Source organism: Ctenopharyngodon idella, chromosome 8 (genome assembly GCF_019924925.1).
Source record: "Ctenopharyngodon idella isolate HZGC_01 chromosome 8, HZGC01, whole genome shotgun sequence".
NCBI lineage: Eukaryota > Metazoa > Chordata > Actinopteri > Cypriniformes > Xenocyprididae > Ctenopharyngodon > Ctenopharyngodon idella.
The window spans coordinates 225,594-253,371 of NC_067227.1; the positions used below are offsets into that span (position 1 = coordinate 225,594).

General features: G+C 38.6%; 1 protein-coding gene across 2 annotated transcripts in view; it reads right to left on the reverse strand.

Annotated features, from left to right (window-relative positions):
• cfap74 (cilia and flagella associated protein 74) overlaps window positions 1-27,778 on the reverse strand; it is a 71,488-nt gene that overhangs the window by 9,195 nt on the left and 34,515 nt on the right. Inside the window, exons 23-33 of one of the 2 annotated variants that reach the window (XM_051904412.1) lie at window positions 18,495-18,582; window positions 12,624-12,797; window positions 11,500-11,633; window positions 10,284-10,515; window positions 7,823-7,951; window positions 7,629-7,735; window positions 7,423-7,542; window positions 1,912-2,015; window positions 1,777-1,832; window positions 970-1,089; window positions 90-242 (exon numbers count right to left, since the gene is read on the reverse strand). In XM_051904412.1, coding sequence (XP_051760372.1) covers window positions 90-242; window positions 970-1,089; window positions 1,777-1,832; window positions 1,912-2,015; window positions 7,423-7,542; window positions 7,629-7,735; window positions 7,823-7,951; window positions 10,284-10,515; window positions 11,500-11,633; window positions 12,624-12,797; window positions 18,495-18,582 — 1,417 coding nt within the window. Of the gene's footprint in view, window positions 1-89; window positions 243-969; window positions 1,090-1,776; window positions 1,833-1,911; window positions 2,016-7,422; window positions 7,543-7,628; window positions 7,952-10,283; window positions 10,516-11,499; window positions 11,634-12,623; window positions 12,798-18,494; window positions 18,583-27,778 lie in introns of both variants that reach the window. The other variant, XM_051904411.1, reaches the window with a different exon arrangement.

The window sequence follows — 27,778 nt, forward strand, 5'->3', positions numbered from 1 at the left end:
TTTTGCAGTGCATCATCTGTCAAAGTGAAGGCATCTGCTAATGTTATTAACACAACATCAGCGGACAAAGACCAACGTAGAGTCGATACCCTGAACACTTGTGAGGCGCTCTCGTTTTCAGGAACGTAGTCAAAGTCAACGTGTCCTTCATGTGAGCAGGTGATGATGGGATTGACAGCTTCAGCACAGAGAGCGATCTCCAGCGACATCTGACTGCAGCTCACCTCCAGAGTTTCATAATACTGACAAAACAACAAAACATTTCCCCGTTATGAATAGCAGCATTGGCTCAATGGCAGATTCTAACACATTCGCGTCTACACTACAAAAACAATCCGGTTGAAAGCATTTTCAACTACCTCTGGAAGTGGTCACAAGTGGACAAGCTCAAAACGCTTTAGACCCCATTTATTTAGCGTCGTCCACTTGTGATCCGGACGACCAAAAATCTTCTTTATACCAGGTGTAAACATGGCCTTGGATTAAACCGCTCAATTCATATGGATTTGTTTTACAACATTTTACATTTACAACTTTTTTTGGGATCTTTGGGATGTCTGTCTGACCAATCAGAACAGAGCAGGCTCTCAGAAAGGCGGGGTTTAGAGAGACTGAATCCTTGATCGAACCGTTTCAGACACTGAGAGAAAAGAGCTGAAGCTGCAGTGGATATTATGAGAAAATTAAAGTGTGTTTGACCTTGGATTCATGTGAACCTGTTGTAGGAGATCCAAAACAACATTAGGAAGCTTTAAAATAGCATAATAGGGGCACTTTAATCACTCCATTTAAATCTATTTCTCTGTAACTACTAATACACGGTTTAATATTAAAGCATCTATCAAGCATCTACATTTAGTTATCTCTATTCTACAATCAGCTGGTGTAGCGAAGCCCTTACGTTCAGATACTGAGAATAATATGAAGCACTTTTGCTATGATTTGTGTATGGGTGGCAGCAGCGCTCACCTTCTTGGCCACAGAGGGTGTAAATGCGATCAGGAGCACGTGTGTGTCTTCAGGACCGAAGGGACGCATGGCGTTCAGCACAGAAAACGGCCCGTTCACATCCAGCAGTGATGATGTCAGCTGAAAGTCAGATTAAAGCTGATGTCAAACACAATACATAACTGGACAAAAACGAACAGCAGCATTTCTACCACAAGAACTTCATAATACCTGTCATTAACAACATTTAAGAAATGGTTTAGCTTCAATACAGTTCTATTGACAAGATCTGTTGGAGAATAATTGTTTTATATATACTGTATATACTTACAATGGAATTCTATGGATTAACAGCAGAAATGTGATCCTTGTATTTTAGTTAACAAGTGCCTTAATTAATTCTGTGTTATTTGAGCTGTAAATCGGCTTGAATTGTCATTTTTTGAAAAGAGATTATTTTTGTAGATCAGTGTGTTACTGATGTAATTTCTGTGGGTGGAGTTCAGAAATCAGAACTGTTTCTTGAGCATCAAACCATCATCTTAGAATGATTTCTGAAGGATCATGTGACACTGAAGACTGGAGTAATGATGCTGAAAATTCAGCTTTGATCACAGGAATAAATTACACTTTACTATATATTCACATAGAAAACAGCTGTTTTACATTGTAATAATATTTCACATTGTAATAATATTTCACAATATTCTTTCAAAATAAATGTTAAAAAATCCTAATTATTCCAAACTGGTAGTGTAAGTTACACATTATTTCTTTATATTGACTTATTAAAGATATTAAGAAAGGATAAAGGATTGGAAAAGATACCTTTACAAACTCTGAGGAAATGTTCTGGATGATCACCTTTTTCAACACCTTCTGACCTACAAGGTAAAAATCATTACAAGTGAACAGGTAAAATACCAGCAGTAACAGTTGAGTTGATAGTCAGTCGTGTCTCACCTACTGCCACCTGACTGAAGTGGATGGTGTGGCTGTCAGAGATGAGCAGTAGAGCTGGTCTGACGGCTGGACAGTGTAACTCCAGATACAGCGTCTCATGTGGGCTGCAAACACCGTTGAGCTCAGTCAGTGTTGTCTTTATTTAAAAAGTTCATGCAGTATTTTTTCCCTTTAAAAAGGTTTACTCCTAAAGAAGTAAACAATATTTTTGTCAAACTTTCTATTGATGATAACTCATATGAGATGAAGATGACCAGATGAGTGTTGTTCGGTGACCCCATTAATCGACACCTTCGTTCACTGAATAAATAATTCATTAATAAGAAGTTTCTACTAGGAAAACTTTTGCTTGTGTGTGATGCTGCGTCCACACCGACAGGTGTCACTATAAAGTCCAAATACCTAGAGAAAGTTTTCCTAAAACATAGGCTGCGTCCGAAATCACATATTCTCTTGAGTAGGCACTTATTTTGAATAAGTAATTATTTCACAACCGCTAAAAAAGTATGTTCTATATAGTGTGTGTGGTTTGAATGTCATCCAGACATGCTACTTTTGCCATGTTGTCATTATCATGTGACCTACCAGTGTCAGTTGCATCACTTCACTGCTATTAGGCTTGTTCGAGATGAACTAGACTAGCCTGCCACCGGCTGGTGAGATCTGCCGGTTGCAGGCGGGGGAGGAGTACAGAGACGGCCGTCAGGTCGGACTTGCTAATTAAGTTTGATTTACCCCTTCGTCGTCATTGTGCGTGTTGGATAACATACTTTGTGACAGATTTATATGTCGTTTGCAAAGAACGTAATTCTGTCAGAATATTCAAACACTTTTAAATGAACAGGCCTTTTGCAGGCAGATAAATACAGTGCCTTGAAAAAGTGCTTCCTGTCTGAATGTCTGCGCAGAATTTATTGTGAATCAGTCTGGGTTACGAAGCCATTACTAAGACTTTAACCCTCCATGTATTATTCAAATGGAGAAAGTTTGAAATAGTTGATCTTCCAAGGAGTGACCAACTGGCCTTTCCCAGAGCAAGACCTGAAATTATCCAGAAGTTAAAGAAACTCAGAGCAACATGGAAATATCTTTGCGTGTCTCTTGCCCTAAGAAAGACATTGGGCACAAAATGGGATTCATGGAAAAGTAAAAATCATTGCACAAAAGCTTGCCTCACATTTGCGAAGCACTTGGATGATCTTCAAGAATTCCACAACAATGTCTTATGGACAGATGAATTAAAACTGTAATTTTTGATGGCAGAAACTGTTGTGTTTCATGAAACCAAACACTGCATTTCATAAAAAGAACCTCACAGCAGTAGTGTGATGATTTGGGGATGTTTTGCTCAACATTTTGCCATTATTAAAGGAACTATGAATTCTGCTCTGTATCAGAGAACCATTCAGGAGAATGTCCATAAACTGAAGCTGAAGCACAGTTGGGTTATGCAGCAAGAAAATAATTGAAACATTCAAGAAAGTCAACCTCAGAATGGTTGGAAAACAAGATTTTTCTTTTGGAATGTCCAAGTCAAAGTCCAGACTTGAACCTGAATGTGCAGTTCATGCTCGAAAGAAAGCCTACAAATGTCACTGAGCAGAAGTGGTTCTGCGAGGAGGAGCGGGTCAAAACCTCAGGAAGTGTTCGCTCACAGTTATTGCTGCTAATGGAGGGGCGATAACCTTTTATGCTACTTTAAGCCCGATTTTCGGTGGCATCTTGCGCCATCGCAAACCCGCTAAAAAGGCGTGGACAGGGTTATTTTTGCGGTTGACCTTATTGTCACTTATTGACCTCATTTGTAGGAGTTTCCCTTTCAGATGCAAAATTTAGTTTAGTTTGGGTTTTCTTAGAGACTGATTATGCCCTTGTTTGTTTCTCTAGTGACTCCTTGTGTCTAGTTTAGTTCCCTGGTTTAGTAGACTTGCCTGTGATCCATCATCCAAGTCTTGTAGCATGAAATGTTTTGACTGAAAATGACACTGTCGATGTTGACGGGCAGTTGTGTAGTGTGAAAAGAACAACAATCCAACGACTTTGAAAGTTGTGTAGTGTATGGATGGCATTACACTCTTTTATTAATACAAAAAACGTGTATCTCATTTGAGTTTTCTGTTCCTGAAAAATTATTTTATAACTTTATAATGCACTTTTTACCCGTCTTCCACAAAAACAAAACAAAAAAACAATTGATAAGACTTGACTGGACAGCTCATCCAAAATGCAGCAGCTCGGCTATTAACTACAACCAGAAAGAGAGAACATATAACTCCAGTTTTAGCTGCTTTTCACTGGCTTCCTATAAAATTTTGAATCAATTTTAAGGTCCTCCTCCTTACATGCAGAGCCTGTAATGGGCAAGGACCAAACTATATTGCCAACTCTCATTAATTATATTCCACCAAGAATATTAAGATCATCTGCTGGTTTACTGGAGGTTCCCAGCAACAGAGGAAAGAAAATTGAGGATGCAGATTTGTTAATTATGCCCCAAAGTTATGCAATTCATTACCACAGATAGCAAGTTCTTTCGATTTAAAAAAAAAGTTAAAAACATATCTTTTTACCCTGGCTTGCATTATGTTGTGGTTTTACGGTATTCTCCTGTATGTATTACATTATTTTGCTATTTTTACTTGTGTGATGTGTGATGTATTTGACGTGCAGCTCATTCTATGTATGAAATAGGTGCCATATGACTAAAGTTTTGCTTGGGGGTTGGGGTCTGGGCTTATTAAAAAAAAGAAAAAAGTTCCCTTCATCTAAATGGTATGAGACTTTGTGAATTTTCCTGCACTTGCTATTTCATACTTCGATACAATAAAAGTTTGATATAATAGCAATAACAGTCAAAAAGCAAAACATGAAAATAATTACAGGTGCTGGTCATATAATTAGAATATCATCAAAAAGTTGATTTATTTCACTAATTCCATTCAAAAAGTGAAACTTGTATATTATATTCATTCATTACACACAGACTGATATATTTCAAATGTTTATTTCTTTTCATTTTGATGATTATAACTGACAACTAAGGAAAATCCCAAATTCAGTATCTCAAAAAATTAGAATATTACTTAAGACCAATACAAAGAAAGGATTTTTAGAAATCTTGGCCAACTGAAAAGTATGAACATGAAAAGTATGAGCATGTACAGCACTCAATACTTAGTTGGGGCTCCTTTTGCCTGAATTACTGCAGCAATGCGGCGTGGCATGGAGTCGATCAGTCTGTGGCACTGCTCAGGTGTTATAAGAGCCCAGGTTGCTCTGATAGTGGCCTTCAGCTCTTCTGCATTGCTGGGTCTGGCATATCGCATCTTCCTCTTCACAATACCCCATAGATTTTCTATGGGGTTAAGGTCAGGCGAGTTTGCTGGCCAATTAAGAACAGGGATACCATGGTCCTTAAACCAGGTACTGGTAGCTTTGGCACTGTGTGCAGGTGCCAAGTCCTGTTGGAAAATGAAATCTGCATCTTCATAAAGTTGATCAGCAGCAGGAAGCATGAAGTGCTCTAAAACTTCCTGGTATGCGGCTGCGTTGACCTTGGACCTCAGAAAACACAGTGGACCAAGACCAGCAGATGACATGGCACCCCAAACCATCACTGACTGTGGAAACTTTACACTGGACCTCAAGCAACGTGGATTGTGTGCCTCTCCTCTCTTCCTCCAGACTCTGGGACCCTGATTTCCAAAGGAAATGCAAAATTTACTTTCATCAGAGAACATAACTTTGGACCACTCAGCAGCAGTCCAGTCCTTTTTGCCTTTAGCCCAGGCGAGACGCTTCTGACGCTGTCTGTTGTTCAAGAGTGGCTTGACACAAGTAATGCGACAGCTGAAACCCATGTCTTGCATACGTCTGTGCGTAGTGGTTCTTGAAGCACTGACTCCAGCTGCAGTCCACTCTTTGTGAATCTCCATTTTTGAATGGGTTTTGTTTCACAATCCTCTCCAGGGTGCGGTTATCCCTATTGCTTGTACACTTTTTTCTACCACATCTTTTTCTTCCCTTCGCCTCTCTATTAATGTGCTTGGACACAGAGCTCTGTGAACAGCCAGCCTCTTTTGCAATGACCTTTTGTGTCTTGCCCTCCTTGTGCAAGGTGTCAATGGTCATCTTTTGGACAACTGTCAAGTCAGCAGTCTTCCCCATGATTGTGTAGCCTACAGAACTAGACTGAGAGACCATTTAAAGGCCTTTGCAGGTGTTTTGAGTTAATTAGCTGATTAGAGTGTGGCACCAGGTGTCTTCAATATTGAACCTTTTCACAATATTCTAATTTTCTGAGATACTGAATTTGGGATTTTCTTAGTTGTCAGTTATAATCATCAAAATGAAAAGAAATAAACATTTGAAATATATCAGTTTGTGTGTAATGAATGAATATAATATACAAGTTTCACTTTTTGAATGGAATTAGTGAAATAAATCAACTTTTTGATGATATTCTAATTATATGACCAGCACCTGTATAGCAAATGATGAGCTCATGAGTGGTCCTCTGCAGCCATCTACTGGTTATAGTAATAATTTCATGCCATTTTTATTTTAAAAGTGCTTGTTTTCCACCAGGTGGCAGAAATCATCTACTATAAGAAAATGAGAAATGTAGCTCTCCTTTAAATTGAATTTTACTTAAGTTTTATGTTGTTGTGAGGTTGAATGGATGTTGAGGTTTGGATTGTGATCAGAGATATTAGGCTATATCAGGGGTCCTGGAGAGCCACAGTCCTGCAGAGTTCAGCTCCAACCCTAATCAAACACACCTGAACAAGCTAATCAAGGTTTGAAAGGTTGCTAGAAAGCTATAGGCAGGTGAGTTCTTATCAGGGTTGGAGCTAAACTCTGTAGGACTGAGGCTCTCCAGGACCGGAGTTCTCCACCCCTGGGCTATATAAACAAAATTGACAATGTTAAGCAGTAAGGGCTACGTTCCCGCAGTCTGCCATTTTTGGTAAATAAAGAAAATGTTTTCATATTTTTGTAACACATTTCTGGTTAAGGGTTGTATTTTGTGTGCCCTGTATAGAACATTACCAGTCCTTTTGTCAGTCACATGCCTGTTTAAGTAATGAACTGCACTACTTGTGGTTATTTTCAGACATGTACTCGTGCTACAATTGTGCCGACCTGTGCTACAAAACTTTCAACCTCTGTAGCACCAGTGCTATGTGCAAAAAAAAGTTAATGTACAGCCCTGTTTATGGGACAGTTCATGTCTGATTTTTGGTGCTAATTTGAAATATATTATTTAATTGTGAGTTCAGCAAGTAGTTTTTGAGATTTCAGGATTCCCCCATTCAAATAGATAGGACTTGGTCCAAACAAATTTGGCCACAGAGTGAACAGCCTTTCCTTGAAAGGGACTTTGGATACACTTTTTACAGCACTTTATAAGTTTTTACAAAAAATTACCTGGTGAAGCTTAAACTTTTTTTTGAACATTTGAAAGATGTTTTGAAGGAAACATTTTCATCAGTTTTATGTCCTCATCACCTGTATCTGGGCTCCTCTGACGTGTCTGATGTAGAGGTGAAGCAGGATATGACATGGCGAGTGCGACGCTCAGTAAAAGAGCGCAGGAGTGAGGCCTTCGCAGCCAAATATTCAACAGAGCTGTGAAGAAATAATAGAAATAAAATTATATTTTCAAGCGTCCCCTGAAAATTATGGCAACGTCACAAAACGCAGACTGTTTTTACCCTGCTTGAACGTCTGCTGGGCTCGGGGAGCGGACGGTGCTGCTGTTTGCAGGCGTCACTTTGCTGCCTTGATCTTTTACCAAAAGCAACGGAGTTTCCATTTTACTCTGTAGATGGACGAAGATAGCAGGGAATTTACAACAGCTGGCAATACTGTATGTTGTGTGAGAAGTGATATGATTGATGCTCCTTACTTTGCTGTCAGGTTGTGTATGTTGGCAGCTGCTGGTGTTAGTGTGAAACTCGTTCCTCCGGCGAACAGCCTGTGCTTTGATCACATCATCAGACAGTGTTGGGCTGAACGTAACCTGGACCAGACACCTCTGTGGACACAACAATAAACAGACCTGAGACTGCTATCACACAGAAACTTCAGTGCAAACAAATAAGGGAGATGAGCAGGTTGTCACAAGGACTAAAGGCGGGTGCACACTGTGCGATATATAATAGTCCTTTACGATTGTTGCTTGTCAGACTGTACGAACATGATCCTCATGTCACACTGTGGGATCTCAGCTGTCATTTATGTCAGACTGTACAACTGTGTGCACCCGCCTTAAATCTCACTAACTACAAGTATTTGAGTCAAAAATGCTTATTTGTGTAAATGGACTTCAATGATTCAAATGATAATCCATTTACACAAATGCTAATTTTCATGTTGTTTCAAACATTTAGTAAATGAAGATGTTTTATCTGCCAAACTAAAATTCAAGTGAACATGATAAAACCACTCTTGATATACAGTGGTATGCAAGTTTAGGAACCCATTGCAGAATCTGTGAAAATGTGAATAATTTTAACAAAATAAGAGAGAACATACAAAATGCATGTTATTTTTTATTTAGTACTGTCCTGATGAAGATATTTTACATAAAAGATGTTTACATATAGTCCACAAGACAAAAAAAATAGCTGAATTTATGAAAATAACCCTGTTCAAAAGTTTGGGAACCCTTGATTCTTAATACTGTGTGTGGTTACCTGGATGATCTACGACTGTTTGTTTGTTGTTGTGATGGTTGTTCATGAGTCTCTTGTTTATTCTGAGCAGTTAAACTGAGCTCTGTTCTTCAGAAAAAATCTCCAGGTCCTGCAGATTCTTCAGTTTTCAAGGATTTTTTGCATATTTGAACCCTTTACAGCAGTGACTGAATGATTTTGAGATCCATCTTTTCACACTGAGGACAACTGAGGGACTCAAACACAACTTTTAAAAAAGGTTCAAACATTCACTGATGCTCCAGAAGGAAACATGATGCATTAATAGACGGGGGTGAAAACTTTTTGAATTTGAAGTTCAAGGTAAATTGTAATTAATTTGTCTTCAGGGAAACATGTAAGTATCTTCTGTTGCTTCCGAAGGGCAGTACTAAATGAAAAAATGATATTTCAACAAAAAAAGAAAAATTTGGACATCTGCATCCTGTTCAAAAGTTTTCACCCCCTGGCTCTTGATGCATCGTGTTTCCTTCTGGAGCATCAGTGAATGTTTGAACTTTTTTTAAAAGTTGTGTTTGAGTTCCTCAGTTGTTCTCAGTGTGAAAAGACGGATCTCAAAATCATTCAGTCACTGTTGTAAAGGGTTCAAATATGCAAAAGATGGTGGAAAACTGAAGAATCTGCAGGACCTGGAGGATTTTTCTGAAGAACAGAGCTCAGTTTAACTGCTCAGAATAAACAAGGGACTCATGAACAACCATCACAAAACAAAAAAACAGTTGTAGATCATCCAGGTAACCACAAACAGTATTAAGAATCAATGGTTCACAAACTTATGAACTGGGTCATTTTAATAAATTCAGATATTTTTTTGTCTTGTGGACTATATGTAAACATCTTTTATGTGAAATATCTTACTCAGGACAGTACTAAATAAAAAATAACATGCATTTTGTATTATCTCCCTTATTTTGTTAAAATTATTCACATTTTCACAGATTCTGCAAGGGGTTCCCAAACTTTCGCATACCACTGTACATTAAGATAAAGAAAAACATTGTATTCACCATATAACGATTTGTAAAGTTAACTTGTGTTCTTAGGGTATTTTTCATGAATGTCAGGTTGGATAAAGTTGTCATAATTATTAAATTTATTAATTTAATTATTAAATACAAATTGAAGCAGAAATATTTAAAAACCTAGTGTACTTCATGTATTCTAATAAATTGAATCAATTTGCTTGTAAATGTCTCCTTGTATTGATTTATAAAGGAAAAAAACATTATTTGATATATTTTCAGTTTTTTTCATGCGCTCCTAAATTAAGAGCAAAGTAAGCATCCTGTATAATTTTATACAGTTTACCAATTACAATATTTGTTGTCCAAAACAATGAATTACCCTGTTTTATTGTTATGTTACATACTGTATCATATATTTTGTTATATATCGTGTGACAACATGCCCCCCAATAAGGTAAGAAATATTCAAAAGTCGTTTTGTGGTCCAAACTTTCAGATATGTGTCTATACATAATTTGACTGTCATAAACCTATTATGAGAAATATTCACTTTAGTAAAATGTGACAACTAGCCCCGATCTCCCCTAACTGATGAATCAAAGGCAAAATCAAAAATGTAGTAATGAAACAGGATAATAAAGCAGAAAAGATGTGAATGATTGTGAACTGCCTCAGTGGTTAGCAGTACCTGTCCAGGCAGTACACGTCCTGAAGCAGGTGTGATGGTGATGTCAGAGTTTTCAGGAACAGAGAAGGCGAAGAGCCGGGCCGCAGCCTCAGGCCCTGAGCTGATCTGGTTCTCCACATACAGTACTGCAGTGGTCCGGTCGCCCAGCGCCGTCCCTCCAAACTCAACCAAACAATCAGAGAGTTTCAGAGAAGGCTGGACGCCAGTCGCGTGACAAGATAACAGGAAGTCTCTGAGTCAAGAATAGAGAGGCATACGAGTTAGAAGAGTGAAGAATATCACCAATAAATTCAAGCAAAGTCAAAAAATCAGGTATGTTTGTAAACATAAGCACTCAGAATCTATTACATTTACATAAAAATGACCTATTATGCCCTTTTTCAAAGTCTTGATGTTGTTTTTGGGCTCTGCTAGAACAGATTTTCATGCTTGAATGTTGATTATTTTCCTCATATTCTCTATTGTTGCAGCTCCTCTCTTCCCAGTCTGTCAGTAACGCTCTGTTTAGTTCCTGTCTCTATGAAGCCCCTCCTTCTGGAAAGCACAGTGTGCTCTGATTGGTCGGCTAGAGCAGTGTGTTGTGATTAATGTTTGGGAAATGCCTCGCCCCTTACCATAACCGCCAGTTTCAACACACTACTAACTCAACCAGGCCCCTGCAAAATGTAATAATACATTTTGCATGACAGTATCAGGCCTAGCAACAGCTGATGGTGTCAGGAAAGACAGATGTGACCCAGCAGATCCAAACACCTTCTGGCCACTTGCTGCTTTAGAGTAATTAGTCACATGACATTTACGGCTCACAGGTGAGTGTCTAGAGCCGAACGCCCATAAGCAAACATTTCTAATTATGTACTTCCACAGGGCCTGCGTCAACTGAGTAACTGCCACTGAAATGATTAAAGGATAGAAAACACCAGGTACATTGACAGAGTGTGGAGGGAGCATGCTAGTGCCCATAACTCTATTAGTTTGGACTGTTGGCCACTAGATGGAGCCATTGAAGTTAAAGCCTGTGTTCTGGCACAGTCAGCACTGGACTGCTTTTTATAGTAAACTGCTTTTGTGCTCTTTATAGATACTTGCGTTAAATGTGGCATCGTTTAAGGTCTGAATATTCTTAATGAAAAATAATAATGCAACACTATGCTATCTTCAAAGATTCAGTCAATGTGTAGCAGACATTCTGGTAAACTGCTTCTCATTCACCTACCTGTTAATGCTTGTTTTACAGGTGAGTGTGAAGTTGTATTCCCCTGCCTTTGACGCGCTGAAGATCAAGTAAATGTCCATGCTTTGTGAAGGCAGCAAAGTGCCAAAACCGTCATTAGGCTGGACATCAATAAACTAGAGAGAAAGAAAAATATATATTTGTACATGTATGTTTATATCTTAAAGGAACACTCCACTTTTTTTTGAAAATATGCTCATTTTCCAACTCCCCTAGAGTTGAACAGTTGAGTTTTACCGTTTTCGAATCCATTCAGCCGATCTCCGGGTCTGGCGGTACCACTTTTAGCATAGCTTAGCATAGTTTATTGAATCTGGTTAGACCGTTAGCATCTCATTAAAAAATGACCGAAGAGTTTCGATATTTTTCCTAATCGCAACTTTTCATTTTCCGTCGGTCTTAGTACATGATGTAACTACAGAAGAGTCAAGTTTTAAATAGGAAAAATATTGAAACTCTTTGGTCATTTTTGAGCGAGATGCTAACGGTCTAATCAGATTCAATTAACTATGTTAAGCTATGCTAAAAGTGGTACCGCCAGACCCGGAGATCGGCTGAATGGATTCGAAAACGGTAAAACTCAACTGTTTAACTCTAGGGGAGTTGGAAAATGAGCCTATTTTCAAAAAAAGTGGAGTGTTCCTTTAAAGGCCTCATTATTAAAAGTCTTTCCTTTTCTCTCTCAGTAACTACAGTAACACTGGAACAGAGGAAAACTGCTTCAAAGTGTTTTGACTGAACTGATTTTAAATAATTTCTACACATTTTCTGTGAATTTGAGCACAGCTGAGTCTGTCACAGAGACCAGATTTTGCTCAAAACTCATTTCTGATTAAATGTTTGCATTCATCATTTTGATTAATTTTATATTGGTACAATGAAACATCAAACTTCAAATACACAAAATGTTAGCAAAAGCCTAAATGCATTTTTGTTGGTTGGGCAAAATACTTACACACTCAGCTGTGTGTTTGTGTCATTTTAAATATAGTTAAGAGCTGTTGTAGAGTTTAATGTGGATGCACTACACCAAATGAGGTCATGGTTTGTGTGGCAAATCTTTAGTGTGAGATTTGTGAAGCATGTGCACTGGATATTGTGCTCACCTTGGGAATACCCACAAAGCCAAACTCCTGCGGCAACAAGGAACAGTTGGTGAGACGCACTGAAGTCTGGGAGGACTCATATACGGAGCAGTGTCCAAAGTCCACCTCAGTGTGGTCAAACAGCAGGTCGGAGCTGGTGACCACTGCATGGACCGTAAACAGGACAGGCCTCACCTAGTTAAAGCACAGTTATCAATATAATTCAAGCGAGTCATGTCTCCACTCTAAACATGACTGTACAATGATGAAGCATGTGACATTTATTCATCTTATCTCAAGTATTCCCAGACCTTTTGAGGGATTCAAACGCTCAGTCCCACGGCAGATGGGCGTGACGTGCGAGTCTCACATCGCAAGTTCTGCCTGGCTACCTGTTTTCAGCATGCACATGGCTCTCTTTCTCTGCGTCTGCCATGTGCTCACCTTGTCCCATCTCCTTGTTTCCTTTTACCACCCCCCATCGTTTAGCCCTTGTCTAATCCTCATTCAGTTAATTCATAGTTTTCACATGACGTCACACCCTTATAAGAATGCCCACCTGAAGGGCCAAACAAGGCTTTCCTCCATATCCCTCCAGGTTTGCACTAAGTGCTGATGTAGTAAGACAGTGATATTAAAAGACCAAATTCAATATACACCTTATTGATGGTGCAAACTATATACAGGCAAGCAGATAAACCCAGAATATAAACACACTGTGCAGTTTCTTGTTAAAGGGTCAACCAAATTTTCCGAGATTTTAACAGTGTTATGTGTGTTGAACATCATAGAAGACAATGTTACCATCTGTTAGTTTTAAATGTGGGAGAAAACTAGTTGATTTTTTGCGCTATTTTCATCTTTCAGGTTTAAAATCTTCATTGTGTCATCATTTTCTTGCACTATAGAATATCGATGACTTATTGTTGTCTCATATTTATTCATGAGACTGCGTGTCCTTATCCTATGAGAAGACACTTCGCTTAATTATATTCGTGACAGCACGTGTTGATTTCCTATGACTGAGATCGCGTAAGTGAGAGGTGCACTAATGGGTCAAAAATGAGTGTTTGTTTTTGTTTTGTAATAGTTTCTGTGTCACATAAGTCCTCTTCAATAGACCCTGAGTCTTTGACACAAATGCGATTCATCCACACTGTGAGTGTAACCAGTCTTTACGGCCTAATAACCAATCAAATGCCTTATTAAGGCCGCAAAAAAAGCCTCAAAAGTTATTAAAGATGCAACAGCGTGTTCATATTTTCGATGCAGAGTACAAATGCAAATGGCTGTGCATTTATTTGTTCAATAAATTATAGCAGTCACGGGATACGTACATATTTGTGTAATTTACAGTGAGCTTACAAAACCATGTATAATATACGTATATTGTGTTGTGTGTAATGGTGAATTAGCGTGCTTCTGTGGGAAGCTTTGATTTTTTATGACCCTTTAAGTGTTTTTCCATAGAAAACCAAACACTTAACTGTGTAGTGCATTGAGTTCATATTCTGGGCTCATCTATGCATCATTAATAAGCGGTTTACTGAATTTGATCTTTTAATTAAGTTTTAGTACATTAAGGCACTTTAAGTTTTTCATGTTAAGCATTTTAGAATATCCGCTGTTTTTTTTGTGATTAAAATACTGCAGCAGGTGCTGGATATGGATCACAAGTTCGTATTTTTCACATATTTTTGTTTTTCTTCTTTTGAGATGTAAAAATGACCGGCCTGTGCTGCAGTTCTGTGGATGTTTTGCCCTCCAGGTCTCCTCATCAGTCACCTGAATTCACCTGAAAACGATGAATTGCTCACACCTGTTCCTTGTGTGCATTCCTTTCTATACTTTGTGCTTCTCTTTCTTCTGTGTTTGCCGGATTGTTTTGTGCCACATGCATTTGTGACCAGAGTGATCTGCCGCTCTAACTCCTGTATCTTGAACTTACTAAAGCTTGCCTTGTCCAGTCAAGTCCTGCTCTGCCTTGTCCTTTATGTCTGCTCTCTGTTTCTGCAGTTTTCTGCCTGGTTCAGCTCAGCCCAGCCTAACCCCAGTTTCTTCTTCCTTCCTGTGGACTGTCCTACACGGTGTCTTCTAGTGACATTTGATTCTTGAACAAATCGTTCTTTTAAGCCAGTAACCAGAAGAGTTGGTTCACAGAACTGAACTGATAGTTCTGGGTTGATGATGAAAGATCAGGTTATTGAACCAAATAACCGGTTCAAAATGAACAAATCAAACCTATAGGCAGAGTTGAAAGTCAGCTTTTCGGTCATGTCTGACTCAAAAAGCTCATGTCTGAGCTCAGTGCTGAGCAAGGAGTGCATCTTGTGTCATCAGCATGAAAATAAAGTTTGATTCTGTGAACATCACTAGTTTCTACCCTCTTCACATGTCTCTGGTTACTGGTAATCAGTCCCTAACCTTCCATATTGGTCACCATTCTGGACTGATTCCCAGTTTCTGACCTTCTGCCTGGCTCTGACTTCGTCCTTGTGCTTGCCCTCCGGACTGACGGGATCTCGATCTCTGCCTGCTGCCCTACCGGTTGGAGTTTGCCCCGTGATTCAGTGACCAGCCGGCTGTTTCCCTTTGTTTGTCCTCTAAATGTTATCCTCTAAATAAAGTTTCTGTTCTCCAACTCTGAATTTGGGTCTTCTGCACTGTTCCCTGACAGGTTGTGTTTGCACTGACACAGAAAGAGGTCTACTACATTCAAGACATAACTGATGTGCTGTCGTTATTTTCTATGCTGTTGATGTTCTCATCTGCTTTGATTTGTAATATATTAAAGTGGAAATGAAGCAGTCAGTCAAGTTAACATTATTTAGTAAACAGATTTGCACTCTAACAAAAAATATATAACAAACATGATAAATGTAAACATTTAAAAGAAAAAAATATGTTTTGTTATAGCAAGGGCACCTCCATCTTGCAGTACTACAGCCTGTGACATCACATCTAATGTTGTTTAAATGTTATTATTAGTTTCCAAATGTTCAAAGAACATTCAAAAGTAACTTTCCTATAATGTTTGCAAAATGATAAAATGGAATGTTTCCTTACATTTGCATAACCAAGAACAAACGCCTTTAAAACATTAAAAAAGACATTATGAACATTCAGAGAATATTCAGAAATAACGTTTTCATAACGAATATATTTTTGTTAGCTGGGATGCTTGGGCATGTTTTTTGTTGAAGGAGGAAACATTTCTGAAATAATTCAAGTGTAAATGAAAAACAGAGCTGACTGATCGCCACATTTGTGCTCATATTCTCAAAAAATCTGCATGTTGATATGTATGCAATGATTATAATTAGTAACAGATATGACTGAAGTTATTTGAAGCATTTGATAGTGAGGTGAGGCTGCTGGGGCCGCAGAGAGGGCATGGATATGTGCCAGCACTCTGGACCGGGCACAGGTTTGAGATCAGTAAGAGTCCTGGCGTGAATGAAGAGTCTGGCTGAGGAAGAGGAAGAGGATGAGAGGACGAGATGAGATCCTGCTTTCTGCTGTAGCGTGCGGAAACAGAGGGGTGATAACCTGAGTCCAGTTCTGAGGATTATGGGAGTTCAACCAGTGCTTCACAGTCATCACAGTGTGTTATTATAAACAAAGTAAATGGCAAATGTGTTGTGAGCTTGTGTTCAGTTGAGCATGTTGCTTTCTGTGTATTTTCAAATAGCACAGATTTTCACCTAGTGGCTGATAAAATGGGTGAAATAAATCCTAAAATGAGGGACCGAAAAGGAAAGACCAGAATATCACAGGACTCATTTACACCTGATATTAACATGATTTTGGATCATGTTTTGTGGTGTTTTGAGTTATGCTGCAAATGATTATATTCGTCACATTGAAAGAGTCGTTTAAGCACAGTGTTGTGTGTTCTTGGCTTTTTATTTTTATTCAGCTCTCATAATGTAAAAAAGACAACAGACACTGTGCTCCTGCAGTTTGCTCACCCGAGTTAATCAACAATATCTGATAATTGATGGAATTATTTCACTTGATTACTCCTTACATTATCTCCCCTTTTCACTTCTGTTTCCTATTAACATCCTTTACTGACGGGTTCGTAAAAGAAAATGCAAAAAATTTAAATGATCAGCTGATGCTTTCAAAATCCAGAACACAGGAGGTTTCATTAAATGAAAAATTTCTTTTATATCTACACTAGCAACCGCATAGCAATGCCCTGACACCCACCCACAATACCTCTGCATCATGGCAGCAATTTATGCATGTGCAAAGACAACTTACATTTTCATTATAAATGTAACTATAAGGTCACACTTTAGTTTAGGGTACAATTCTTATTATTAACTAACTATTAACTATGACTTCTTCCTCAATAAACTAATTCCTAATTACTGCTTATTAATAGTTTAGGTATTGGGTAGGGTTAAAGGATTAGTTCATTTTCAAATGAAAATTACCCCCAACTTAACTCACCCTCGAGCCATCCTAGGTGTATATGACCTTCCTCTTTCTGATGAACACAATCAGAGTTATATTAATAAATATCCTGACGCATCCGAGCTTTATAATGGCAGTGAGCGGGATCAACGAGTATGAGCTGAAGAAAGTGTTTCCATCCACATCAATCCATCATAAACGTACTCCACACGGCTCCGGGGGTTAATAAAGGCCTTCTGAAGTGAAGCGATGTATTTGTGTAAGAAAAATATCCATATTTAACAAGTTATGAAGTGAAATATCTAGCTTCAGCCAGACCGCCTTCTTTCTTTTCTGCCACTTTCTTTTTGTGTTCATCAAAAAGAAGAAAGTCATATACACCTAAGGATGGCTTGAGGGTGAGAAAAGCTTGGGCTAATTTTCATTTGAAAGTGAACTAATCCTTTAAGGGATGTAGAATAAGGTCATGCAGAATAAGGCATTAATATGTGCTTTAGAAGAACTAATAATCAGCCAATATCTTAGTAATATGCATGATAATAAGCAACTAGTTAATAGTGAGAATTAAAGGGTTAGTTCACCCAAAAATGAACATTCTGTCATTAATTACTCACCCTCATGACGTTCCACACCCGTAAGACCTTCGTTCATCTTCAGAACACAAATTAAGATATTTTTGATTAAATCCGATGGCTCAGTGAGACCTCTATAGACAGCAATGTCACTGAACTTCTCAAGATCCAGAAAGGTTCATGTGAGTTCAGTGGTTCAATCTTAATATTATAAAGCGACAAGAATACTTTTTGTGCACCAAAAAAACAAAATAATGACTTTTCAATGATATCTAGTGATGGCCGATTTCAAAACACTGCTTCGAATCTTTTGTTTCAAATCAGTGATTCGTTATTTTGTTTTTTTGCTGCACAAAACATTTTCTCTTCGCTTTATAATATTAAGATTGAACCACTGTACTCACATTAACTGTTTCAAATATGTTTTGAGTACATTTCTGGATCTTGCGAAGTTCAATGGCTGACTATAGAGGCCTCAGTGAGCCATCGGATTTCATCAAAATTATTTTAATTTGTTTACCGAAGATGAACGAAGGTCTTACGGGTGTGGAACGACATGAGGGTGAGTAATAAATGCCATTATTTTCATTTTTGGGTAAACTAACTCTTTAAAGTGTTACAAACAATCCATATACACAATATTAGACCATTCCCTTCTCAGGCTTTCAAACATCTCGTTGATATATACTCTCTCTCTCTCTCTCTCTATCTATCTATATATATATATATATATATATATATATATAAGAAAAATAATCTTTCGAAGAGTGAGAGTTATTACATGTGCATTCAGCCTTAATGAGAATACAAGCATTAAGAATGCTGACTGACAATGAGCCACTAGACAAAGAAATGTGTGGATCTGAAACCTTACTTTGAGAATGACACTTCCTACCTGATCTGCCACCTGTACAGTCAGGGGAACCTCCAGAACTCCTGTGTCCTTATTGAAGAAGCTTTTGGCATCCGAAAACAAGCTCTGTCTATAAAGATAAGGAAAAAAACAACCTTTTTATTAATATTAAATATGAAATGTCATGATCTTTGACCTGAACACTCTTCTGCGAGCATATTTTTGATTGCTATATTAAAATTTATTTTGATATTTCAGAGTGATACAACTAATGAAATACACCTAAAAAAAGCCTCATCAACTGAACGGAAATTTCAAAAGAAACCATTTAAAGGCACAGTGTGTAAGTTTCACCGCAAGAGGTCACTCATTCAAAACAATAACAAAGGCGTAGCTTGATGACGCCGTGAATGAGTGTGGAATCATGGGAGTTATCGTCTTCATCTCCACAGCTGATGGAAAACAATCCGCAAGGACTCAGGCAGAAGTCATGTTCATGGATGAACTCATGTATTAAAGTTTTACTACCGTTACTGTGGTATGAAGCAGGACGGGACAGAGGGTGAAATGAGGAGCAAATGCTAATGAGAGACACCTGCACGACAGAAAATTATCTGTGGTAGTGCTTAATGACGATGATTGCTGTCGCAATAGTAATTGCCGCAATAGACCTGATAAAACTGACGCTTTAAAGTAAATAAATACTGTATTATTTATTGCATGATGACATTCATACATTTATATATGAGATTAAACATAAATGTATACAATAAAGCAAAAAAGGATGCCTTGTATGAGTTGTGTCTTGGTGGCTGATGCATGTGCTCTACACTTGCTGTTGTATTACTGACAAAGTACGTGAAACAAGATTTAAGAGTCAGAATGAACACAGAACATCCTAATCTCAAACATTATAAGCCGTTTGAAAACAGTTTAGTGTCCCTAATGTAAATGAAGTTGTTCCTGCTATAACAGTTGTGTTCTGTATGTTAATAAAGCTCAGACATCCCATTGTCCCACACCTGCACCCATTCTACACCTGATGGCCATTCGCTAAAGATGTGATCACCCTAAAATGGGCAGAAAAAACAAGTGTAGATATTTGTTCTTCTCTATGATAAATCCAGTTCTATGGGCTGATGTGGATATAATAAAATCAGATGGATTCATATTTTAGGGCAGGATACTGTCATTTCTTACATCTCCATCTTTTCAATTTCAATGTAAATGTTCTGATCTATGCAATCAAGATTGTTTTATCTCATTCCAGCAGAGATATTCAGGAATGGCTTCTTCCGAGTTAATGGAATCAGTGGGAGCGGTGCTCTAGAATTGGCTTGGCACAGCACTGTGGAACAGCTTTGCGGGATGCCACACGGCCCATCTGTCGATGGAACAAACACCCCTAACGGGAATCTGATTGGATCCTGCTTGTGAACACATCCTGACACATCCTTTGCTCTAAAAAGCTATTTTTAGCTGACTTAAGCCAAACTAAAACACACTACAACACACAGTGGTAGACGAAGTACACAGATCAAGTACTTGAGTAAAAGTACAGATGCTTATAATATAATGTAGAAATAATACATAACTGTAGTAAAAGTACTACTATTCAATTTTATTTGAATAAATGTACAAAAGTACTTGATTGTTAATGTACTTACATATGAAACATGAAACAGCTTCAGGAACAAGAACAAATGTAGGGCGGAGCTTGATTTTCTCTGTGGGGAATTGATTGGATGGTTGTGGTTTGCTATTGGTGGATCTCATGTAAGTGACAGGTTTCCCTGCCCTCACGCCAGTAAACACGTCATCAGAGAAATGCCCTAATGGCTTTGCAGGCTGACAAAAAACAAACTAAAAACTAAAAACTGTTTTAATGCTGCCACGCATTAAAACAGGCCATATATTGTACACCTCGGCTCACCAAAATGACTTCTCAGTGACATCTTCCTCATTAACACCCCCTTTATCTTACTCTCTGACACCCATGTATGCTACCACCTGCTCTGCAATGTTGTTAAGCACCCATGTCACCATTTTCGCTTTTGTGTAGTAAAGAGTAGACCACCGCTTCATTGGTAAATGTCACTAAAGCGCAGTTTCCACTTTGCACTCTGGGATACTGGCAGCACTGTGAACCTCATTACTCAGTATTCTTGTCATTGCCAAGATCAGCCACAGGGCAATCGCTCAGTGAAGCGCTGTCTTCACTGACCCTGAAAGCTTGTACCTCCATCCACAGGTGAATTTGCAAAAATAAAACATTGCAAATTGCAATTAAATGAACAAAGTGGTAATTTTATATAAGAAATAGATCAATCTGCACAAAATAATAACAAAATAATAGGCACATTTATATAGAAATTTAGTTTGATTATTAGATATCAAATAAAAAAAAGAAAAATAACTATAACCTTTCCCATCAAGTAAATTACAGGTATTTTTACTGTTATGCTATAGGCTGAATGATTGACATTCAGCACGTCATATACAGATTTTCAGGCTTTCAATAAAACTTGGCTGCCTATGTGGTAGAAAGGTGAAAAAAAATGGTGCTATACTAAAGAAAACCCTTTTGCCAAATCGGTAGAAAAACTTCAACACCCATAATGCACTTTACATGCTGCCGTCCAAGGCCACTCTCAGTCTGCTCCTATTGGATAGGCTTGACAAGAGTTAAATACCACCTTGCTTGAGTAAGAAATACTTCTTAGCAAACTTTTACTCACAATAATGTTGACTTTTTATTGTTCCCGGTTGCAAGAACTCGAAGAGTATGTTAAATGTTTAGCAGGAGTGAGTTATTTTCAGTGAAGGATCCAGCACATTGTAGGCAGTGGCTAAAGGCTGCAAAAAATCGGAGAAATACGGAGAAAAATCTGTAAAACCTCTGTGTTTGTAGTCATCATTTCAAACTGGATGACCACGAACACTGGTCATCACTGTTTTAGGCCAAACGGAGGGGAAAAAGCTGAAAGAAATTGCCATTCCATCAATTCCGCCCAAAGCAAAACACTGTCACGTACAGGTAAGAAAGCTGTTGCATAGGACTGGGCGATTAATCGAAAAGTAATAGAAACCGAAATTCAGAACCAACGTAATTTTCCCATGTCAGTTATTTCGTTTTTTAAATCCTGTTAATATTTCCCACTTAAAAACATACTACCGTGTGTGTAGCCACGTGACTCAACACGCAGGTGAATGCCGAGTCAACACACAGAGACGGTGCGCGAGTGGTGAGCCTTGCGTCTTCACTAAACTTTGTCAGTTGTATGTGTTTTAAGATTTGCCAGTTTGGATATTCAAGCGATTTAGACGATTGGATGTGTGTTATTATATCGAGCTACCGTGCTCGCACAGCTGCATTGTGGCACGAACACTCATATAAACAGTAGCTGCACAAAACGTGAAGATCGCACACACTGAGATGTCAGCGCTGTCCTGTGATTTATCACTAAAGTAGCTTAGAAACTCAATAGCATATATTTTTGTACTTTTGAAGTAACTATTTACAACCCACAGCTTCACAATTAATAGACTAATTCACAGTCACACTCACAATCGCTCTCATTATGTACTGGTACTGTGCTAATTTATCTTTATCTGATTTACAACGAGCAGAAATCTGTAAAAAAAAAAAAAAAAAATGTTATGAACCATAGATAAAATAACTGCTGAAAGTGAGCTGTTATGTCAGATCACTCTTTCAATAGAAATATCCCACCTTTAATAGTCAAGCATATTTACAGTACAAACCTTGTAAGTGAACTATGAGGGCAAAAAAAACAAAAACAAAACAGAAACAAAATAATCGTTCATTAATCGTAATCGAGCTTCGAATTAATCAAGGTTTTGATTTTAGGTCATAATCGTCCAGTCCTACTGTTGCATGGTATTTTTACCATAATGCTGTTTAAAGAGTAGACAAAGCATGATACAATTTTCAGTGATAGACCTACTCTTACAATAGCTGCTTTGTTAATAACTATCTGTCGATCCGACTGTCCGTGGGTGGGAATAAAAAATGGGCAAGTACAATCAGTAGTCTCATGAAAGCCCTGGATCTGTCAAAAGTCTGCCTGCGTGTTTTGCGTCATGAGGTAACACAGAGAAAGAGTAAACATTGTTCATTTACATATACTACTGTGGGATTACAAATTTAAGAATCTGTTTAAGATCTGCTGATCCTACATCCTGACATAACATCATATGAAATACTATGGTGAAGTACATTGTGTTTAATATTTTAAGGTAAAAAGGATGACTTTCTAAGAAAATCAAGTCAGGCAGCCCAGGTCTCTTTATGCATTTCCTGACCATTTGGCATGACAAGCTCAAGACACAGCTGTGCCTTTGCAGGGAATGGGCTGATTCCTGCACTGCATTTGCATGCTTTGTTTAGATTGTCTCCACCTCTACTCTATGTATCCCTCCCCCTTGAATGTATATGAACCACCAGGTATTACTGCTTTAGTTAGACTACAGCGACGCACAGCGTGTTTCTCAATAAAGAGTAACTTCTGCTTGAAAGATATCCCAACGTCTCCTGGTCTCTGCTTTGATGAGGAAAAAGTTTCCTACAGTTTTACTGTGGGATTACAAATTTAAGAATCTGTTTAAGATCTGCTGATCCTACATCCTGACATAACATCACATGACATACTACAGTGAAGTACATTGTATTTAGCATTTTAAGGTAAAAAGGATGACTTTCTAAGAAAATCAAGTCAGGCAGCCCAGGTGTCTTTATGCACTTCCTGATAATTTGGCATGACAAGCTCAAGACACAGCTCTGCCTTTGTCTCTATGATAATGTGAAGGTATGGGCTATACTGTCAGACTGAGTGGATTAGCACCTGGATTTGAATGACACTGTTATGTTGATTAGATCAGGGCTGGGGAAATGCCGGTAACGGGCTGATTCCTGCACTGCATTTGCATGCTTTGTTTAGATTGTCTCCACCTCTTCTGTATGTATCCCTCCCCCTTGAATGTATATAAACTACAATGTACACTGCCTTAGTTAGACTTGGATGACTATAGCGACGCACAGCGTGTTTCTCAATAAAGAGTAACTTCTGCTTGAAAGATATCCCAACGTCTCCTGGTCTCTGCTTCGACGAGGAAAACGTTTCCTACACTACCGACATTGTAACAATACAAATCGTGTTGAAAAATTGGATTAAAATTACTTTTGAAGTAGCACATTCGATTCCTGTTATCAGTCTGGAACATTTATAATCTTGCACAAAGAGAATGCTCTAAAGAGCTAAGATGCCTAGTTATTAGGAAATATGGTCCAGTGTGATTTAGTGAACTGATTCAAAAGGTTCATTTCCTCAGATATCATTATCTTCAAATAATGAGATATATGTTGGAAATTAAACAATGTGAACAAGAAAAAAAAAAAACAATGAAGTTCTGATGTGTTTTATTTGGTTATTCTGTTGCTAGTCTGTTGAAACTGTGGCTCTCTTGTACACTGAAATGTCATAAAGCTCTTATATCGAACCTATGTTTGTGTGTGAAGGATTACTACAACAATAAAGAGGATTTACCATCCGCATCTCAAATGGACAAATGACATCTGTCAATGAACTGTTTATTTTCTTTTACACATAATTTGTGCAACACAAGGATTAAGCATTCATACAGAAATGTTGGTGTGCACTCCTCCACAAACACAAGTGGACATAAACACAGTCTAGCGGTTTACAAGCTATCTATCACAGTGTTTACACTGCAGATGAGAGGCATGAGTAGAGTGCTCAGCAAAGCTGTTTTTGCATTTTGCAAAGCTGCATTGGCACAAACACATTTTCAGAGATTTGGGAAAAAATCTATGACGACGCTATGAAAAACTATGGAGTGAATCTTAGGAAACCTGTCAAAAACACATTTGTCTCTTATTTAAACCCCAAAACAAAAGAAGGAACCAACAAATTATATTGTTATTATAAAATTATATTATATATGCCTTCAGACTGACAGTAGAAATCAAAGTGAGGTTTCAGAATGAAGTGCTATCACACAGTTATCCGCACTAAGAGAATAAGAAACAAAGTAACTGTATCATTTTAATGTACACTGTGTAAAGAAATGTCTGTGTCATAAGCTGAATGTTCAGTCTTAAGCCTTGTTTACACAGACGCTGGGGAATCGGAGTGAGTCGGTGTGTGCGTCTCTCAGCGGGGGAGTGTTAACAGTCACAGCGAATGACAGTAACATGAACTAACAATGAACAATACTTCTGCAGCATTTATTAATCTTAGTTAATGTCAACAATTCCTGATAAATCAATTTCAAAATCATATTTGTATCTGTTAACATTAGTTAATGCACTGTGAACTTACATGAACAAAGAACAGCTGTAACTAACATTAACAAAGATTGTTCAGTTGTGAAAAAAATCTGTTGCTTATTGTTAGTTTAAATTAGCTGATGCAATAACTTGTGTTAACAAATGAAAACTTATTGTAAGGTCCTTGAGTTAGGCTTAAAACAAGAAAAATCAAAATACAGTTTAGAGTTATTTTACAGTATTATTACACTTGATAATGATTAGTCAGTCTTGGTATTGAACTTTTTACCAACATAATATTATTTTCTTGTATCTCATATCACTATCTCATATGTTGTCTGTACTATTGCAAATGATTGTAATAAAAATAGGCCTCAAAAGACATAATTCATTTTAATATATACTGAGCATAAATACATTGATTTATACTTTGATACATGGATGGATGGATGAATGGATGTATTTCATGAAATAATATAGAATGATAGAGATGGTGTATACAGTCATCCAGACATTATCGCAAAATAAACCTCTTTAGAGAGATCAAAGATCCCAATCACTCTGTCAGGGTTTAATTAGCAAAAATGGCAGGCTGACTGCATGTTATCCCTTATTTATTTGACCACAGGGTCCTGCCATTCAATCACAATCAAGTATTCCAGAGAGCCGTGCAATAATATCCTACAACAACGGCCCACAAAAGGCTCCACTGAGAATGAGCCATGTGAAGAGCATTACATAAGCAGAAGTCAAGACAGATCTGTGGGTTTGGATCACAGGAGAGAGAGAGAGATGAGTGAAATGGTGCGGACGCTATTAATGCAGTTTTAATCTGCATTTTAAGCCCTCTAAAGCAGATTAATGCAGTTTCACTTCCTTCAATGCAGCACGTCAGCCCCACGAAATGTTCCATTAACTTTTATCATGTAATGCAGCTTCATCTGACCTCAAATCAGCTTAGCTATCAATATGCTGCTCTGTCAGATGATAAATGTGGGCGAGGAGAAGGCACCACACATGCTTCTCAGCCTCGCTCCCAGGATCCGAAGGCACTGCAGCACAGCGCGTTACAGTTTAAAAATATCTCAGCAGCCTCATTCAAATTCAGCTCCTCCTAAATGTCCACATGCTTCTCTCGGGAGCTTTTATTGATGGTTCGAGGGTTTTATGTTGCGAGATGATCCTATGATACAAGTTACATTTTTCAAGGAAGGGAATGGTTCATTTTTCACAACCGTCATGTTTGATGTTTGTTTTTGTTTTTGTAACTTTCTCTGAGTAAATCACTAGATCCATCCTTAATCCATCATAGTAATGTTTGCAGCAATCATAATTTTATGATGTATGAAGCATTTAGTGGTGATCAGCAGAAATTTGAAATTAAACAGGGTTGGGGATATTATGTTACAAATAACATAATGAGATTTACGATATATGTAATAAAGTATTATGTACATGTTAGATATACACAATAATGACAAATAGTTATTGAGGTTTAATTTCCTTGCCAACAAATCTGAATATATTTAAGTTGCACAAGCATTGTAGAAGTAAATGTAGTATGAATGACCAAGTTGGGTATTGTAGTTCTACCCACGAGACTGTGTTTTAAAGAGGACCTATTATGCCCTTTTACAAAGTCTTGGTTTTGGTGTTTGGGCTCTACAAGAATAGGTTCCCTATCTGTCAGTCACTTTGAAGTGGTGTCAGTGACTAACACTAGGGGTCATACTTGGGAGCCCCAATCACCGCCAATGAAAATTGGCGAGTGGAATTTGCACGCGCCATGCCCCCAGACATATGGGTAAAAAAAGGAGAATTTTTTTGCATCCAATCATTCAGATTTGTTCTTCGGAGCCGAGTGAGTGTAACCTATACACAAGCTCATTCCATTCGCCTCGACTGACGGATTGCTGGTGTTACAGCGCAGTTCAGCAATCTCTCTCTACGCCTTACACAGAGAGAGCTTCCCCTGGGCGTTTTAGCGATATAAAAGTGCAAGCTTTCCTCTAAAAGAGCAAAGCACTGGCAAAGTGTCTTTATAAAAGATGCCTTTCTACCTGTGTGTTACCCACAACTGAGGTGCCCTTGAGCAAGGCACCTAACCTCCAATTGCTCCCCGGGTGCCGCAGCAAAAATGGCTGCCCACTGCTCCGGGTGTGTGTTCAAGGTGAGTGTGTGTTCACTACTGTGTGTGTGTACTTGGATGGGTGAAATGCAGAGCACAAATTACGAGTATGGGACACCATACTTGGCCACACGTCACGTCACTTTCTCATCCCTGGGCCTGCCACGATCACTGCTTCACATGTTTGGCTTGTACCCACAATGCAAGCACATGACCATGGCAACACTGCAGTTGCAACTCTTTTCTGGTTAGAGAGAGATTCACCTCAGTGGATCCCCGTCCCAGTCCTTCTGCTATGCACAAGACCGGGGCACCAAGCACTGAGAGTGATATAATTTAGCAATGGGAGCTTTTCCGCCGGGTCAATCTCCATGGACCTCTCGGCCGTTGCACCTGGTCGAGTTCTTGGATGAGTTAGGTGGTTTGTTTCAGCGCAAACCTAATTTCTCATTCGGGGCTTGAGAAGAGGATGAACTGTCGATTGCAGCATTGGAGGGCAGGCTTGTGCATTCTGATGCTAAAGACTCAGCTGGACTCCCACCCTTGAGTGCGGTAGCTCAGTTTGAGTCTGATGAAAAGTTGTCAGCTATGTTTGCCCAGGCCACCGCGAACATCGGGCTGGAGTGTAATCCTCCGCCCTGTCCCGAGAGTTCGAGGCTGGTTGACTGGTATTTGGGTTTAGAGCACGACTCAGAGCTGCGTCGTGCACCAGTGCCCTTCTTTCAGGAAGTGCATGAAGAGCCTGTGAAGTCGCGGGTTAATGTCAGGGCCCATTTCATGAGCTCTTCCACCCTCACTACCCTTGACAGTGGGGCAGCCAGGGGATATACGTTGTTTCCACAGGTGGAGCATGCAATTAAAATGCATTTATGCGCGCAGAGCGCTGCC